Here is a 16656-nt window from a genome sequence, read left to right as displayed (position 1 = left end):
TGCAGGGCACAACTTCAAAATTTGCAGATTTTCAGAACCCTGTAGTGTTGCCATCCATTTTTTTTCATTTTCCCTAGATGTGATTAATATGATAATTTATCAACTTGGCTTTAGTTTTATACTAATTAATTGCTCTAGTCTTATCTTGTAGTTGATTAACTGAATTAAATTGTAACAAAAGAATTAAAAGCTTGTACTCACCCCATGTGACTCCTTGTCCTGAGACACCCTTCACAATATATCCCTGTCTCTTGCCACTGCTCCTCTCTCCCACTGTGCTTTGCCGCTGTGCTGCTGCCGATGTTTTCCGCGCTGTATATAAATGTTCCTCTCTCCATATGGTAGCATCATGCACCCTCCTTTAGTTTAATCTGTTTTCATCGAGACTCAGAGTTCTGATAACATTTATCAACAATGGCAATTACATTATATCAAAATATTATGCCCTGTGTGCCAGCTTGGCTAGGTAGTAGCATTCTTGCCTCTGGGTCAGAAGTCTTAGATTCAAGCTACACGGCAGGATTTGAATATATAATCTAGTCTGAAACTTCAGTGGAATGTTGGGCCCGGATTTCCATCTACAAGGAGAGAATCACGAGTCAGGATATTTCTCGCCATCGCAATCCCGCCTCCTGTCTGGCAGTGCTGCACTATTTTTATCGTGGGGTGGCGAAGGCAGGGATGAAGGTGGACAGATGCCAAGGAGGACAGGTTAGAAGGCCCACTTCCATTCACTGGGACATTGGCCCAGTTCTGTACATGTGTGTTAGACACTCAATTCCTCAACTCCCATGCCCTGCCATATCTCACCATGCCCATTCACCCAGTTTCCACTGTGGACAGAACTCATGAGCCTTGCAAAAACATTAGGAAGCCTATGAGATGCTCATGAAACTGTAAAAATAAGCAAACACTTATTCAAACCCCACTTTTTTTTAAAAGAAGTCTTAATCCTCTTTGAAGCTCATAAGACTGTCAATCAAGCACATGGGTATTCAAACTTCACTTGAAAAAGATCTTAATACTATTAAGTGCTCATAAAATGGTCAAAAAAACAAAAAGCCATTCAAAACCCTCTTCTCAAAACATAATCCGCTTAGGAGCTCATAAAACTCCCAATCAAAACTAAACTCAATCACCTTGACAACTGTATCGACAATTCCTTCTGAGCTGAATCCATTAGTGGGTTTTGGAGCTCTGCCAAGCATTCATAATGGGATTCCATTGCCCAATTGTGTTAACAAAGCCTCCAGAGCTGAATGCATTAAAGCTTAAGAAGTTGAGAAGCTATTATACTACTGTATACTGTATACTACTGATGTTATACATCTGTTATACTACTTCAAAGGCTGAAAAGATGGCTGACCTATCAATCAATTAAAAGATCAAAGCACAGGGTGTAACTGATGCCAAAAACTCTGAATCTCCAAACTTTTCAATGAGGAAGGGCACTTTATCCAGTGAATAATGTATCTGAAGAATTTTCCACTTTTGCAATGCTGGTCAATTTTAATGGTCCCTTACCTTTCCTAAACAATGCCCTATCAAAAATCACAGTATTAAAAATATATTTAACTTATCATACACCATTACACCGTGGCATGTGAAGTTGGCAACACCCTTTGAGCTTACTTGTCAAAAGGTTCCTGACTTCAGACTAGGGTTCCCCACTGGGTTCATGACTCCTCTGAGATGCCGTGAACCACATTGCCTACCAAAATAGGCCTGGCTACTTAAAAATAGGTAGTCTAAAATGCCCACACTCCCAATGTAGCCAGTAAGGGTAAGAGTGCTGTGTGCGGGCTCGCTATCCACACCCTTATCCTGTATCGCTAAAAATAGCAGGTGACAATAATGAGGTGGGAATCCTGGAATCAGGTCCTGCCCACCATTTTTAAAGCCTACCCACCTCTGTTCCAACATGGACGGAGGCATGAAAATCCAGCCCTTGGTTTCTATAATGAAAGCTTGATCTGCAATGTCACTATTTAAGGTTTTTTTAAATTAATTGATGGGTTGTGGGCACGACTGGCTGGGCCAGCATTTATTGCCCATCCCTAATTGCCCTTGAGAGGTGGTGAGCTGCCTTCTTGAACCGCTGCAGTCCATATGGAGTAGGTACACTGACAGTGCCGATAAGGAGGGAGTTCCAGGATTTTGACCCAGCGACAGTGAAGGAATGGCAATATATTTCCAAGTCAAGATGGTGAGTGGCTTGGAGGGGAATTTCCAGGTGGTGGTATTCCCATGTATCTGCTGCCCTTGACTATTATGATTGGAGGGCAAGTTGAAAATCTACCCCATTATATTCAAAGTGCAGGTCCAATATATTGTACTATTATTGACTTGATTTAAGTTACTTTATTTAAATTAACTCAGTCAAGCTCTGTATAGGAATTTGTGTTCTTGATCAATTGCATTCATCAAAATTGAAATGTTATTGAATAAACATATTGAAAATTGGTATTTACATGCTGCAAATTTCAATTCTTTCAACACAGCTTTCAAATAAGGAGAAAGAGCTCTCCCAAATCTACTCGGAAATACAATTGTTTGATCAGGACATTTCCACTCTGAAGTCCCAGAATGCTCTGGAACAGTCCCTCCGCTCTGAAAAATGGCAGGAACTCTCCAGATTGTCAAGCTCTATGATGGAATTAACTGGGCCAATAAGGAGAAACATTAAAACTAAGGCTTACTAATATTTGAGTCAATGTACAGTGTGATTTACAGCAAGATATTGATGAAATAAATAAGCAAAAGCCTGTGTATCTTGAAATACATTAATATGAATTTTCCTTTGAAAACTAACTTTATTTTCAATTTGTTGCAAACCTGGTTTTTGTTTATAGGACACCAATAACCTGCCATGTGTAACAAATAATGTTGCTCTGTTTGCTCCCTTAAGTCCTGAAGGTCCAGATTTGAGTGTACTTGGTGCATAAATGGTTTAACCAGACCTGGCCGGACCACATCAATCTCGTCTATCTGGCCTCACTCTTCTTTAACAAAATCACCTGTTACTGTAGAACAATCTTGGAAAGCAAACATAACCTCGAGTTCCTTTCACCATGACCAACCACTTCATTGAACCCTTCTTTCTGTTCTATCTATCCTCATATCTAACTACAAGTCTGATGAGCTCATGGATTTCCTTTCATTCATCCATTCAGCCTCCCTCCACTTACCCACCAAACTAAGCTTCACCCTACAATTCCAGCCCCCAAACCTCAATCTTGAATCTCATCTCCCTCTAGTTTCTCTTCCATACTTTCGGAGTTCATTTCATCCCTGAGACCTACTTTCCACTTCCTCAACTCCACTTCCACTTAGCTGTTGACACCTCAACTTCTCTTCCTGGTCCCATGCTGGCTGACATTAACTCTCCTCAAGAAAATGCATCCTTGACACCGCTAACACCCTGGGCTGGATTTTGTGGAGGTGGAAAAAGAGGGGGTGAGCTTGGAGAATCATGCGAGAGGCTGCATGTCAGAACCCCAGCAGCGGGAACATGGATCTCGATTATGTTTGCAGTGGGAAGGTCAGAAAATGAGAAACTTGCCCATTAGTGGTGGGAACATCATAATTATTAAAAGTCAACCACTTTCATGCAATTTAAATGTAATTCGCCGCAAATGAATGCAGCCTCCCCGATAAAGTGAAACCGACATGAGTCACTCATGCCTTAATAACACATCCATTGAATGCTGGCACTTGTTCCTGTGCAACATAGTAAAATAGTCCAAACCCATGTTGCCATCAAGGCACCATGTGAACAGCCTACGAAAGGGATTCTATTCGCTCAATGTGTAGTTAATCTGTCAACACAAGAGGCAAATCACGCTCACTATCCCAGCCGCAGCCATAATGATTATGTGTTTCGACACAGGTGCCTCACTTGTTTGTGCCAAGGCCACAGATCAGTGGATGGATCCTAGGTGATAAGGGCTCTGCACACTACATGACAGCCCCGCAGTGAGGCAGAGGTTCAATGCCAGTCACAGCACAACGTGGGCCATCATAAAGCAAATAATTGTTCTTCTGTAGATCCCCTTCTGTTATCTCGATCGTTCTGGGGGCACTCTTCATTATGACCCAGTGAAGGTCTCAAAGTTAGTAATTATGCAGCCATGCAGAGGTTGACAACATCAGCTCAGATGAAGAAGAGGAGGCAGAAGCCTCATCTGACGAGAAGGACAGGGAAGTAGAGAGTGAAATGGAAGGGGATGCACAGCAGCATCCTGCTGCCAATGTCCAACCCATGGAAGTTGATGCTTGGACTAAAGAGATCACCTCATACTAACCTGCTTCCAACAGCCTGGTCACCATTAAGCGACATACAAACAAAAGCCTTACCCTCTTTCCATGGATGGCACATGTTGCAATGAGGCACTCATATCACTCTAGCCCTGTCATCACACAGAGGCTTCCATCTCAATCTGCAAGCAAGCTGCCAATATCTGTTAAACACGTGATAATATGCATCACACATTTTTGAAGGTGAAACATCATGAGGCCCTCATGTAAAATAGCACACACTGAATAACACACAATATTTTAATGTTATAATAACACACCTTCCTTAACACAATTATGTAAACACCAGTGCTACCTTATTGTGCACAAGTGAACTTTCTGAAATGCTGCAGTATCCTCAACTTCTTCAGATGTGATCAGAGCAGGCTGTGGCTATCTCTGTCCTGTGGCAGGCATTCTCTGACAGCCCTAGGGCCAGATGAGCCTGGGCATATAGGGCTCTCTATACTTGTGCAGAAGAGTCCTCTGTAACCACTGCTGCTAGAGGAGTTTTGGGTAACTGGGTGAGGGGGGGGAGCTGGGGAGCTCTTAACAATTCTCAGAGGGCTTTGAGAAGAATCATTGCCTCCCTCATCTGCATCACTGTGCAGTTCTTACCAATTTGTGCCCCTGGATTGGCACACAGTCCACTTCCTCCCACTGTGGTGTGTGTACCTGTGCCAGTGGATAGGTTTTTTTTTAATATTCATTCATGGGATGTGGGCATTTAAGAGTAATTTCTCTGGGTCTGGATCATAGCCAGGACACTTTATTTTTTACAATAATCATTTCATTAATTCCAGATTTTTATTGGATTCAAATTCCATCATCTGCCATGGTGGGATTTGAACCAGGGCCCCTGGAGCATTACCCTGGGTCTCTGCATTACTAGTCCAGCAACAATATCACTACACTATTGCCTCCCCGGTGTGATGCTGCACCCTCAGAGACATCTAGACTGTTGTCCTCCAAGGAGGTGTCAGGTGGAACACATGGGGATTGCTCCCAACTCTTTGTGGCAGTTGACCCTGCAAAAGAAGCAGAAAACCAACTAGTGGAGCAATGATGTAAAGGTTCACTGCCATTCATGGGTGCAGCAGGCTGTCATGGTAACCAGCGATGATGGGTAAGGACAATTCATCCGCACTCTCCACACCACCAATCCAAACTCTACATCAAATATGTACCTACCACCCTCCTCCTCTGCCAGTTCCTGGGATCCTATTTCTGCTGCTCTCAGTGGATGAACCATCAGCACTCCATCCCCTGGTCTAGGATCTCTCACTGGTGCTATAGGCCTTTTGTTCTCCAAGCATAAGGGAAGAAAAAGTGGGGTTTCCAGTGATTCTGAGGATCCCCTCTTCCTGTCTGAATGTGCCCTGATCCCTTGAGGTGTCAGGTTGCCCAGCTGTCCTTCCAATCCTCACACTCTCACTAAACCTGGGTAAGGGGCATAAGGCAGATGTAGGTTCTGGTGATGCACACACATGAAGCCTATGCAGTTATGGAAGCTGGGTGATGGGGAACACTTTACACTTCACCACCCATCCTAGCCCTTAACCAGTCAGTGCCTCTTCTTTTGCCACACAGCTCTCATTCCCATCTTGACAGTTTGACATTCAAACTCAGCCTTGCAGTGCTATCAAGGTCATTAATTTTTTTTCAGCACTGGACCCAGTTCCTCAGAAAAAGCCCACAGCCTCTCACCTCCACGCCAACCTTTAGTGGCCATCAGCTGGAAATGATATCTTTCTGCATTCCTAAAGGGCCTGGAGGAGGTTGCGCAGTGAGCTCTCACTGGAGTGTGGGGCGATACGCTAGATGGATTGTGACATCTCCAAGCACAGCTGAAGCTGTTGATGCCACTGACTGAACTTTTATGAGGATGGAGATTTATTCTTCCTGGACCTTCAAATGTTGATTGATAAGATATGCATATCTCACAATGCTGGCAAATTCACTTGCAATCCTCCCTCAGAAAGCCTGCAACATTGCATCTGTTACACAGGTGTTATAATATGGCAGAAAGTAATTGCTGGGCTGACCAAATCCCAAAGGGAAACTTGGCCAAGATATCACAACAATTTGCAATTTCTATTTTCTTATGAGAAAGTATGTGCACTGAAGTAAGAAGTAAAGATTCCACTACCACTTCTGGAAATTGTAAATATTAAATTAAAACATTTATTAACAAAAGAAAAGAAAACTTAAACACACAAGATTACAGTTACACTGTTAAATTTAGTCTTATAACATGTCCCAAAAGATTGCTACTTAGCTAGACTCCCAAATAAATACCCTTTTTCAGGCAACAGTCGAACTAGATTCTTAATCTATAAAACATCCAGTAATGTTATCACAAGGCACCCACTGCCGCTATAAGGGAGGTATTTCACAGGACTTCCCTCTCCCTCTCACTCAGCAATGGAAATCCAAGGCTAAAACAAAACAATGCAAGCACTTCTCTGGGGTGGCTAGAAGCTGATACTTCAGGTACACTCTTCAAGATCTTACATGGCCACTCACCATACAGCTTTCAATCTTTCCTTAAATATACGTTTCCTCTTTTATCTCTAAACCCATTGTTATAAACTTTCTTTGAAACTCAAACTCTTCCAAATATAAGATCTTTAATGTCTCCATCTTCTCTTTGCTTTTGGGTCAATAAAAATATGATATCCCCACGACTTGTTTACCTATAAACTCCTGCAAGAAGCAAACATTTTGCTTGTTACCTTCTAATTCCCCTTTGAAATTCAAATGACCTCTCAACTTATCTACAAACGCAAATGTTAGCTCATCCATTTCCATTTCAAAATGCCTGCTTTTACACCTAACTTCTTTGATGATTTAAACCTTGCAGTCTGACTGTCTTAATTAAATTAGTCACACACACACACACACACACACACACACACATACACCCCACAGGGGTGTAATATTAGGAAAAATGATATTCTCTTTACACAGGGCTTTCTGCTCTTTAGATATGGTACTTTCTCCTATATGGGGATCAGAAGAAATGGGCTTCCTAATGTCAAAGCTGCCTCACCACATAATCTGGCAGCAAACCCACATCATCCATATTCATGAGCTTGCCTTCTCATGATCAAGTTCAGGCTGTCACATTCTTCTCATGCTAGATTCCCAACTTCTTCCGGGCTTGTCAGCAGATTCATCAATGCTAGGATGCTATGTTTCAGCAGGTGGAATTTGCCAGGCTGACCAAATCCACAAGGGAAAATTGGCCATCTTATCATGACAGTTTTGCTATTTGTATTTATTACGAGAAGGTTTATGCACTGAATTCAGAAGTAATGAGTCCAGTAACACCTTTAGTGATTTTACAAAATAAATTAAATCATTTATTAACAAAAGAAAAGAATTAAAACACATACACAAGATTACAGTTACACCGTGACTTAATATTATACCAAATCCCAAAATTCCTAATTAACCTGACTCCCAACTATACACCCCCTTTAAGGCAACAGTCCAAATAGATTTTAAATGTAGAGAGGCAATCTAGCAAGGTAACCACAGCACCCACTCAACAGTGGAATTCCAAAGACTTTATAACACAACTTTGGTTACTGGAACAGCAGACTTCTGCAAAGCGGCTAGAGACTGTTTCCCCAAGTCTGTTTCACATGGTGTATCTTTTAGATCTTACACAGCCACCCTGATACAACCTTCCGCCCTTCTTTAAATATATTCCTTCCTCTTTAATCGGCAAATCCCATTGTTTCCATATGCCTTTGGAACTTACTTTTCCCATAATATAAAAATCTTTCATGTTGTCAATATGGCCTTTTTTTTGGGAAAAATAAATGTAATAACCTTGCCTAATTTATCCTGTCAGTTGTAAAACTTTATCACGTTTCTTTGAAAACCAAACACCTCCCCAATTATCTTAAAATGCAAACTTCATTCACACCCTATATACTGACTTTTATCCTAGTTTACTCATTAGAATTTCAAATACATTTTTTATTCCTAATTCTTTTGATAACTTCAACCTTACAGTCTATCCAACTCAAATTCAATTAAATCAGCCACACAGACAGAACCATCCACACACACACAATCATAAGCCTACTTTACAATACTCCACAATAACATTATGAAAAATGTGGTAGTTTCATGACAAGAGCTAGATTCAGCCCTCCATCTCTATGGTCTTTTTCCTATTCAATGTCCTTAAATGTTTTGTCACGTCCCTGGTTCATGTCCATCTTTAGAAACTCCCTGAACGAATCACCCAAATCAGGTTTCTGGCCCTACTTAAATGACCCAAGCAAATCCCAAACAACATTCTCTGTGACTTACACATTTTCCCTCCTCATCCAACTTGGCCTTTCTGTAGCCTTTCACATAGTCAACCATACCAAAATCCTTCCATGCCTCTTCTACTTTGTCTAATTAGATGGGACTGCCTTCACTTGGTTCCTCTATCGCACACCCCATTATGGCCAGAACATTTCTACCAGTGGCTTCTGCTCCCACCCTCACACTATTATCTCTTGTGAAATCCAAAGGTGCATCCTTTGCTCCTGCTCTAAATCCACATGTCATCCGTTAAAATATCTTCCACAAACATGAGCTCAGCTTCCACACAAAAGCTGATGACACACAACACTATCTCTCTGGCATCTCTCTCAACCCCTCCAGTCCTTCAGACCCCTTATCTAACATCTGTTCCTGAATGAGCCATCAGTTCTCCAGGTAAACATTGGGAAAACTACAGGTGCTGACTTAGGCCCCAGCCACAAACTCTGTACCCTTGTTATCAATTCCATTCCGCTCCCTGGCCATTGTCTCAGGCTGAACTAGAGACAGTCTCTGGTTCTATTCACTGCCAACCTGAGCTTCTGAATCTATTTCCTTTAAATCATGAAAGCCACCTACCTCTATCTCCATAGCATCATCGCCTTCACCTTTACCTCAGCCTCAAGCCATGCCTTTGTCACCTCCAGAATCGACTATTCCAATGCTCTTCTGACTGGTTTCTGGCCCATCTAAAATTTTGCTGCCCATATTATGTCCCATACCAGGTCCTTCTTCCTATCACCCTTGTTCTTACTGATCTATATTGACTTCTGCTTCCCCAGCACCTCAAATGTAAAATTTTCATTCTTGTATTTAAAATCACTCAATGATCTTGCTTCTATCTCAGCAACTTCTCTAGCACCTCAATTAACCCCACTCTCCAAACTCTAAATCTGGCTTTTAATGCCTCCCCCTCCCTTCACCCCACTACCATTGCTAGCTACATGCTCTGAAATTCCCTCCCCAGCACTTCTGTTGTTCAATCTCCCTCTGCTTATTTTTTTTTATTCATTCACAATATGTTGGCATTGCTGGTCGGGCCAGCATTTATTGGCCTTTCCCAATTACCCTTGAGAAGGTGTTGGTGAGTCACCATTTGGTCAGGCAGCATCTGTGGAGGGAAACATAGATAACAGCTAGAACTTAATGCCCTCCCATGAGGTGAGTTTGGTGGCTGGGGGCATTTAATCGGGCAGGGGGTGGTGGCAGGTGAGGATCCTGCCACCCTCCCGCCTCTGCCCCAATTAAGTCTGGGGCAGAAAGGCTCATGGAACCTTCCCACCCCATTGCCAAGTGAGGCTCTTAAATCATGCGGGCAATCCAAAAAGAAAATCCCGTTGGGCAACCCCTCCCCCTTGCTCAGCAACCCCCAACTGTGACCTCGCTCCTACCATCACTCATCTGTGGCCTGAGTTCTTCAACGATTTTGAGCCTTCCAGTTGCAGAAATCGGCAGCTGCCATAGCCTCTCCAGTGGCACTGCCAAGCAATGCACAGTTACCAGCCTCTGATTGGCTGTCAGCTCTTTGTGGGCAGGATTTCAACCTGGGGTCCTTGATCCTGGGGATGGCCCTCCACTGCCCAGTTAAGTAGCTAATTGATGCTTAAACTAGCTGGCCTTCCCATGAGCTTCATCGGAACACTATAGCAGGCCTAGGACAGAAAGATCATAGTAGGAGCAAAGTGGAGAATTGAAATGACAGGTGACAGGAAACTCGGAGTCAGGCTTGCGGGATGAATGGTGGTGTTCTGTAAAGTGGTCACTCAGTCTGCATTCGGTCTCACCAGTCCAGAGAAGACATCACTGCTGAACATCAAGCCATTGTATCCAGGACAGTCACTGATCTCCTCTCCTCTGGTGATCTTCCCTCCGTAACCTCCAACCTGATACTCCCCCACCCCCAAACAGCCATGCTTCTACCTCCTTCCCACAAACAAGATGGCCTGGTAGACCCATTGTTTCAGCCTGTTTCAGCCTGTTCCTGCCCCAATCAACAAAACAATGGGCAGGAACCAGATCCAGAAATCCTGCCTCCGTTTTTGACAGATCCCATTTTTGCCATTAAGGGAAAAGGGACAGGGCATAACTCACACATGAGGGAAACCTAAACTCAGCAGGGCCATTTAAACTCACTGCTGAGTTCAAACAGACCCCATTTTTGCTGTAGCAAAGGCCTTAACATGTACTGTGGGAGTTACAACTCTTTACAGTAGTCGTAAATGCTCTTGAAGGGTGGATAATCTTTGTAAAACTGTAAAGCTATGAATTTATTTAAATCCCAAGCCCTTTAAAAAAATGCCTTCCTGTGTCAGTGAGAGTTGAAAAAATCGGTTCTAGCAGTTGCAAAAGTTTTTGTTGATATTTTTCCAAGAGTTATCATTTTGTCATTATGAATGCTTGGCTGCTTTCAACAAGCTATAATTATCTCATCGGGATTCTAAGTTCACAGTTTGATTTACAACTTAATGGGGTTATTGAAGGATTAGCTGTCTTGAATACAAGTTTGTTTTCATAAGAGATTAAGTTCTTGAGGGGATTCAAATGTTTTGAATGACTTTAATGAATGGGGGTGACTTTTTAACATAGTAAAGGCTGTAATGGATATTTAGACCTTTATTTTATTTTACTTCAATGTGGCTCCTGAGGTCTGCGCATGGTGGATACTGGATGAGTTGGCAAGGAGGGTGTAAGGGCAAATGGTGCTGCATGGGGGCCATGGGTTGGCATGAGTTGACATTATGTTGGGGGCATAGGTTGGCATTAGATTGGCATTGGAGCATGGATGAGGCGGGGAAGGGGATGGGGGGGTGTGAATGGATGTGACGGGTAAGAGCTAGAGGGTCTAAAATTTAACAAAATCACTGGGAAAAAGTCCCAGAGAACTGGGGGAGCACTTTAAAAATGCTTGCCTTGGTGCTTACCAGCCTCTTTGGCTGCATCTGATCTGTGTCCGGGTGCTGCAGGCCCAGCTCCCTCCCACACTTGCCCCCCCCCAACCCCCACCACCCCACAATACCTCCCCATACTCCCAGAATTAAAGATTTGGGGGAGTTTCTCCCAAGATGGGTGCGGTGAGTCAGGAGATTTCCCAACTCGCACTATCTGTCTCGGGAGCAAAAATCCTCACCATTAACCCTGTTTCTCTCCATGCTGCTGCCTGACCTGCTAAGTGTTTCCAGCATTTCCTGTTTTTATTTCAGATTTTCAGTACCTACAGTATTTTGCTTTGATATTTGTCTTTAACAAATCTGCGCTGGCTTCATTTTCCCTAGTGTCAATTAATTTTTTTTCCCAAATCATTATCTTTCAAAGCTTCCCCACCATCAATGTTAGGCTGACTGGCCTGCAGTCATTGTGTTTATCTTTCTCCCCCCTTTTGAACAGGGGTGTAGTATTTCCAATCCTGCAGTCCTCTGGCACCACTTCCAAATATTGTGGCCAGAGCTTCTGAAATTGCTGCCCTTCCTTCCCTCAGCAACTTGAGTGCTGCCCCCTGGTGACCTCATCCGAATATACAATGTCAGGTTCCACATGTATGTTGACACCCAGCTCTAACCCACCACCACATCATTTGAGTCCTCCATGGTCTCATATTTGCACACGGTTTGTACAACATCCAATGTTGGTTGAAGAAAAAAAATCCTCCAATTAAATGTTGGAAAACCTTAAGTCATTGGCTGGGATTTTCTGTGCCCGCTGGTATTGGGCGTGTTCGGTGGCATGAGCAGACAATATGGTGAGAAGGCCAAAAATTGGTCCCATGACATTATGAAACCATTTTGTGATCATCCGCTCCGCCCGCCGATAGCAGGCCACATTTCCCGCCATCGGACGTCGGGAAACTTATTGCAGTACATCAGCATGTCATTATAAGCCCAGCCTGCTGGAATTGTAGCCCCCCCCCCACCCCACCCCCGCTGGATCGTCCACCCATGTCGGTGTGATTGCACGTCGACGTGTTTCATGACAACATATAAAAGGCGTGCACTTGACAGGCTGCACTTTGAAGGGAACTCAGAGGTGAGTACACAGTAATATTGCAGAGTGCTCTCCTGTTGGACATCAAGGTTGAGGCACGTTGGTGGGGTGGGGGCGGCAAGGGCTGCCCTGAAATTGATGCATATTGGTTGGGGGGGTGGGGGTGGGTGCAAGGGCTGCCTTGTGATTGAGGTGACTTGGTGGGGGGGTTGCCAAGGGCTGCCCTGTGGTTGAGGCGACTTGGGAGCTAGGGGAAAGGGCTGCCCTGCGCTTGAAGGTAGCGCACAAGTACGTGTGGGGTCGGGGGTGGGTGGGCGAGAGAAACCTTGTATAAACTGACCATTCCTCTGCAGCTGAGACAGTTCAGGTGCAGCCACATTGACATGCTTGGAGTTGGGCCTCTAGCTTATCTGCCCAGTCAAGAAATACAGAGACATCAAAGTGGCACCAAGTGCTTCAGAAGCTTTTCACCCTGTAGGCACAGACTGCAAAGTAATGAGCATTTTAGTGGACAGCAGACCAGTTGGACGACTGCACACATTGTACAATCTCCTTGCTGAAGCTCACCATGGGGCAGTCACTGGTGGAAGCGCTCACATCTCCTTGCAATATTATCATCCTGGTTTGGACCATTCTCCACCATAGTTCAAGCTAACAGTGCAGCCTTGCAGCGTGGGTTAGGGGAATGCCTACACCTGAGCTGAGAGCACAATATGCAGTCCAATGGGCAAAGCTGCCACCAATCAGTCGGGTAGAGTGGGATGGAGGAAGGTGGGGTTTCGGGCAGCCATGCAGCGCACTATTCTCTGACCATCTAAGTGGTGGCCAGCACATTCCAGGATACATTAAGGGACCATCAGACTTAACCAAGACAGGTTCTTAAAGCACACATGCTAACTCACGTGCCTCTCTCTTTCATTCTGCAGGAGGAGTACATCAGGATTAAGGAGCCTGGTGACCTGGCTGAATGCCTCATGGCTTACCAGAGAGTGAAGATGCTGGAGAAGAGAGCAACTGAGGCTCCTGGCTGTGCAGAGGGAGGAGCAGCACCCTCAGGAAATGGGCAGCTGCGGCTCCCGCGCACACCACCAAAGACCATAGCAAGCCATCACTGGTCAGTGCCTAGCTAGACACAGGGTCTATAGGCACCACCTTTCATTCCTGCAGATGACTAAGAACCAGTGTCGCCGAAGACTGTGCATGTCTAGGGAACTGGTTGGTCAGATCTGCCAGCTATGGCAGGATTTGTCTCCACGGGAACATGGAGGGCATCCACTGTCAGTGGCCGTGAAAGTGACTGCGGTGCCCAATTTCTACACCAGTGGCTCCTTTCAGGGCTGTACAGGTGACCTCTGTGGGATATCACAAGCCTCCACCCACAAATGCATCCATGAGATCATGGGTACCATCTTCACTAGGGCACATAGCTTTGTGCATTTCGCCCTGGACCAGGACAGCCAGGGTGCAAGAGTGATTTGATTCGCCCAGATCTCGGGTTTCCCACAGGTGCAGGGTGCCATCGACTGCACTTACATGGCACTCAGATCTCCATCGCAACAAACGGTCAACTATGTCAACCACAAGGGGTTCCACTCGCTGAATGTGCAGCTGGTGTGCGACCACCACAAGCACATCCTGCAGGCCTGCGCACGGTTTCCATGACTCCTACATTCTCAGTCGGTCATAGATCCCTGAAGTCTTCCAGGGTCCACAGAGGCTGCAGGGATGGCTCCTCGGGGACAAGGGCTACCCACAGAGGACGTGGCTGATGACACCCATGCAGTGGCCTCAGACTGCAGCAGAGCGATGGTATAATGAGACTCACGCTGCAGCTCACAGCTTGGTGGAGCAGACCATCGGGATGCTGAAAATGAGGTTCTGGTGCCTGGACCAGCCTAGTGGAGCCCTGCAATACAGTCCACAGAGGGTGTCATGCATCATCGTCGCCTGCTGTGCCCTTTACAACTTGGTGCTGCAGCAGGGAAAGGAGCTGGCTGAGGAGGAGATAGAGGAACTGGAGGTCTCCTCCGATGAGGAGGATGCTGATGGGGATAAGGGTGAGGGGGTCCTCGAAGGCGGTCCTCACACTGGCCAGATGAGGCAGGTGTACTCGGGAGGTCCTCATAGCTGTTAGATTTGTGGAGGGTGATGACGATATGCAGTGAGGAGACACCATGGATCCTCACATTGCATCTATGAACGTTTGGCTTATGGCAGCGCACATACCCTCTGTGAAAATGCTTCTGTCATGGAGATGCAGTGGAGGCTCTAAGAGTCACTCGATTGCAGGAGGATGATGATGACAACATTCAGTGACGACACTCCATCAATCTTTACATAGCCTCTGAGAATTTCTGATTCTTGTCTGGCCAAGGGCAGCTGGCTTGCACTCTGTGATCAGGATCATATCATAGAGACACAGTCATGAAATTTTAAAAGCATCTGATCCTTTGTCCGCCTTCAGTACCTGAGCCCTTCAGGTGCACAGCATCACTAGTCACAGATGTTGATGAGATGGGGGCCAGCCCCACCTTAAAGGTGCTGAGCGCACACAGAGAGAATGACGGAACTCTGTGACACCTGCCTACGACATTCTGGCAGCAATGACAAGCACCATCGAGGTGCAGGCATCAGTAATGTTTCCAGGGAGTATGAGGCTGGACCATCACTTTTGGTCTGAAGGCTGCACAAAGCACAGGGAAGAGGGCCCGGACTGAGACACCTGCCTTTATCTTGTGCAGAAAAGTCTCACATCCGAGTGACACAAACATTGCTCATCAGAACAAGAAGCCATAGGCATGGAGACATCCTTGGGAGTTTATTGACAATAGTGAACAGTATGTACAAGTGATTAACACCTGTGCCCAGGATGTGCAATTACATCTTCTTAACTTTCCTAACCCTGCCGCTACGTCTTGGTGCTCCCTGGCCATTCACAGTGGAGGTGGAGGCAGCCTGCTGACTGCTGCGCTCTGTCTGTGATGATCTTGGTGGGCATCCTCTGGAGGGCCGAGACCTGGAGGGCCCCGGCCTGCTTTCGGGGTCCTGCTGCGTGGCAGTGGCACTCGCCTTGGACTGTGGAGCTGGAGCGGCTGAGGTCACAGGAGGAGGGGATTCAGATGAGCGGACACTCCCGGAGTCACCTGGATTGATGGCCCCAGGGGGTGTGGTCCTCCTCCCTATGGATGCTCAAGGGCCCCAGGGTGACTCCTTGAGGAGAAGGGGTGGCTGGAGTGAGATGGAGCTGCCCCACACCCCTCTCGTGTACACATTGTTGGAGGCCAACTATGGCATCAGCGATGGAGTTGAGCCCACGCAGCAGTGCAGGAGCGGAGTCCTGAAACAAGGTCTCCATGGCGGCTGCCATCCTACCAGTGTTCAGGGTGGACGGACTCCTCCATCGTGCCTTGCAATCTGAGGAGTGCAGCCAACATCCCTTCCTGATGTTACCGAGCTTGCCTTTGCAGTTCCAGCAACTGTGACATGAAAGATTCCAGAGGCTCATCATCTGATTCAGACTCAGCAAGTTTCTGGCCTCCAGCAGTCCTCTGAGTGACGGACACCTGGGAAGCCCCTGCCGCCACCTGCTGTGGATCAGACAGTGCGATGTGCTCACCAGATTGTGATCCCAAGGCTATTCTAAAGCTAGGTCCCACCGAGGTGTGTGTTTCTGCAATGGTGGAGGGTGTGGGACTTCAAGGAGGGTGCCTCCAGATTCCTCTTCAGAGGTTTCTTCAGGGCTTGATTGGAGTCCCTGTGTTATGGACTCCATCAGTTGTTTCCCAGATGTGCCTGCGAAAGCAAGGTGAGATAATTAATGCATGACAGTGGCCTGTGAAACAGGACATATCACTCACAGCATGGTTGTCTGATGGATGTTGTACTGCTGGATCTTCACTTGGGTAGATTTCCCTCAGCAACGGAACAGTCCAGATCCTCGCCTGCCAGCTGGATGACTCTGTTTTCAAAGTCCATGAAGACCTTGATTTCAGGCATTCCTCCATCGATCTGAAACCTCTCTCTCTTGTTGTGTGCCAGCTTGTCTTGCATGAA

At 45.8% G+C, this 16656-nt stretch overlaps 1 protein-coding gene across 1 annotated transcript in view; it reads left to right on the top strand.

The window, feature by feature from the left end:
- Positions 1-2907, top strand: part of LOC144681121 (uncharacterized) — a 36998-nt gene extending 34091 nt beyond the window's left edge. Inside the window, exon 8 of the mRNA XM_078542851.1 lies at positions 2502-2907. Coding sequence (XP_078398977.1) covers positions 2502-2702 — 201 coding nt within the window. The 3' untranslated portion in view covers positions 2703-2907. The remainder of the gene's footprint in view (positions 1-2501) is intronic.
- The last annotated feature ends 13749 nt before the right edge of the window (positions 2908-16656 follow it).

This window comes from Cetorhinus maximus, chromosome 5 (assembly GCF_964194155.1).
Source record: "Cetorhinus maximus chromosome 5, sCetMax3.hap1.1, whole genome shotgun sequence".
NCBI lineage: Eukaryota > Metazoa > Chordata > Chondrichthyes > Lamniformes > Cetorhinidae > Cetorhinus > Cetorhinus maximus.
This window is presented reverse-complemented; position numbering and strand designations above follow the sequence as displayed.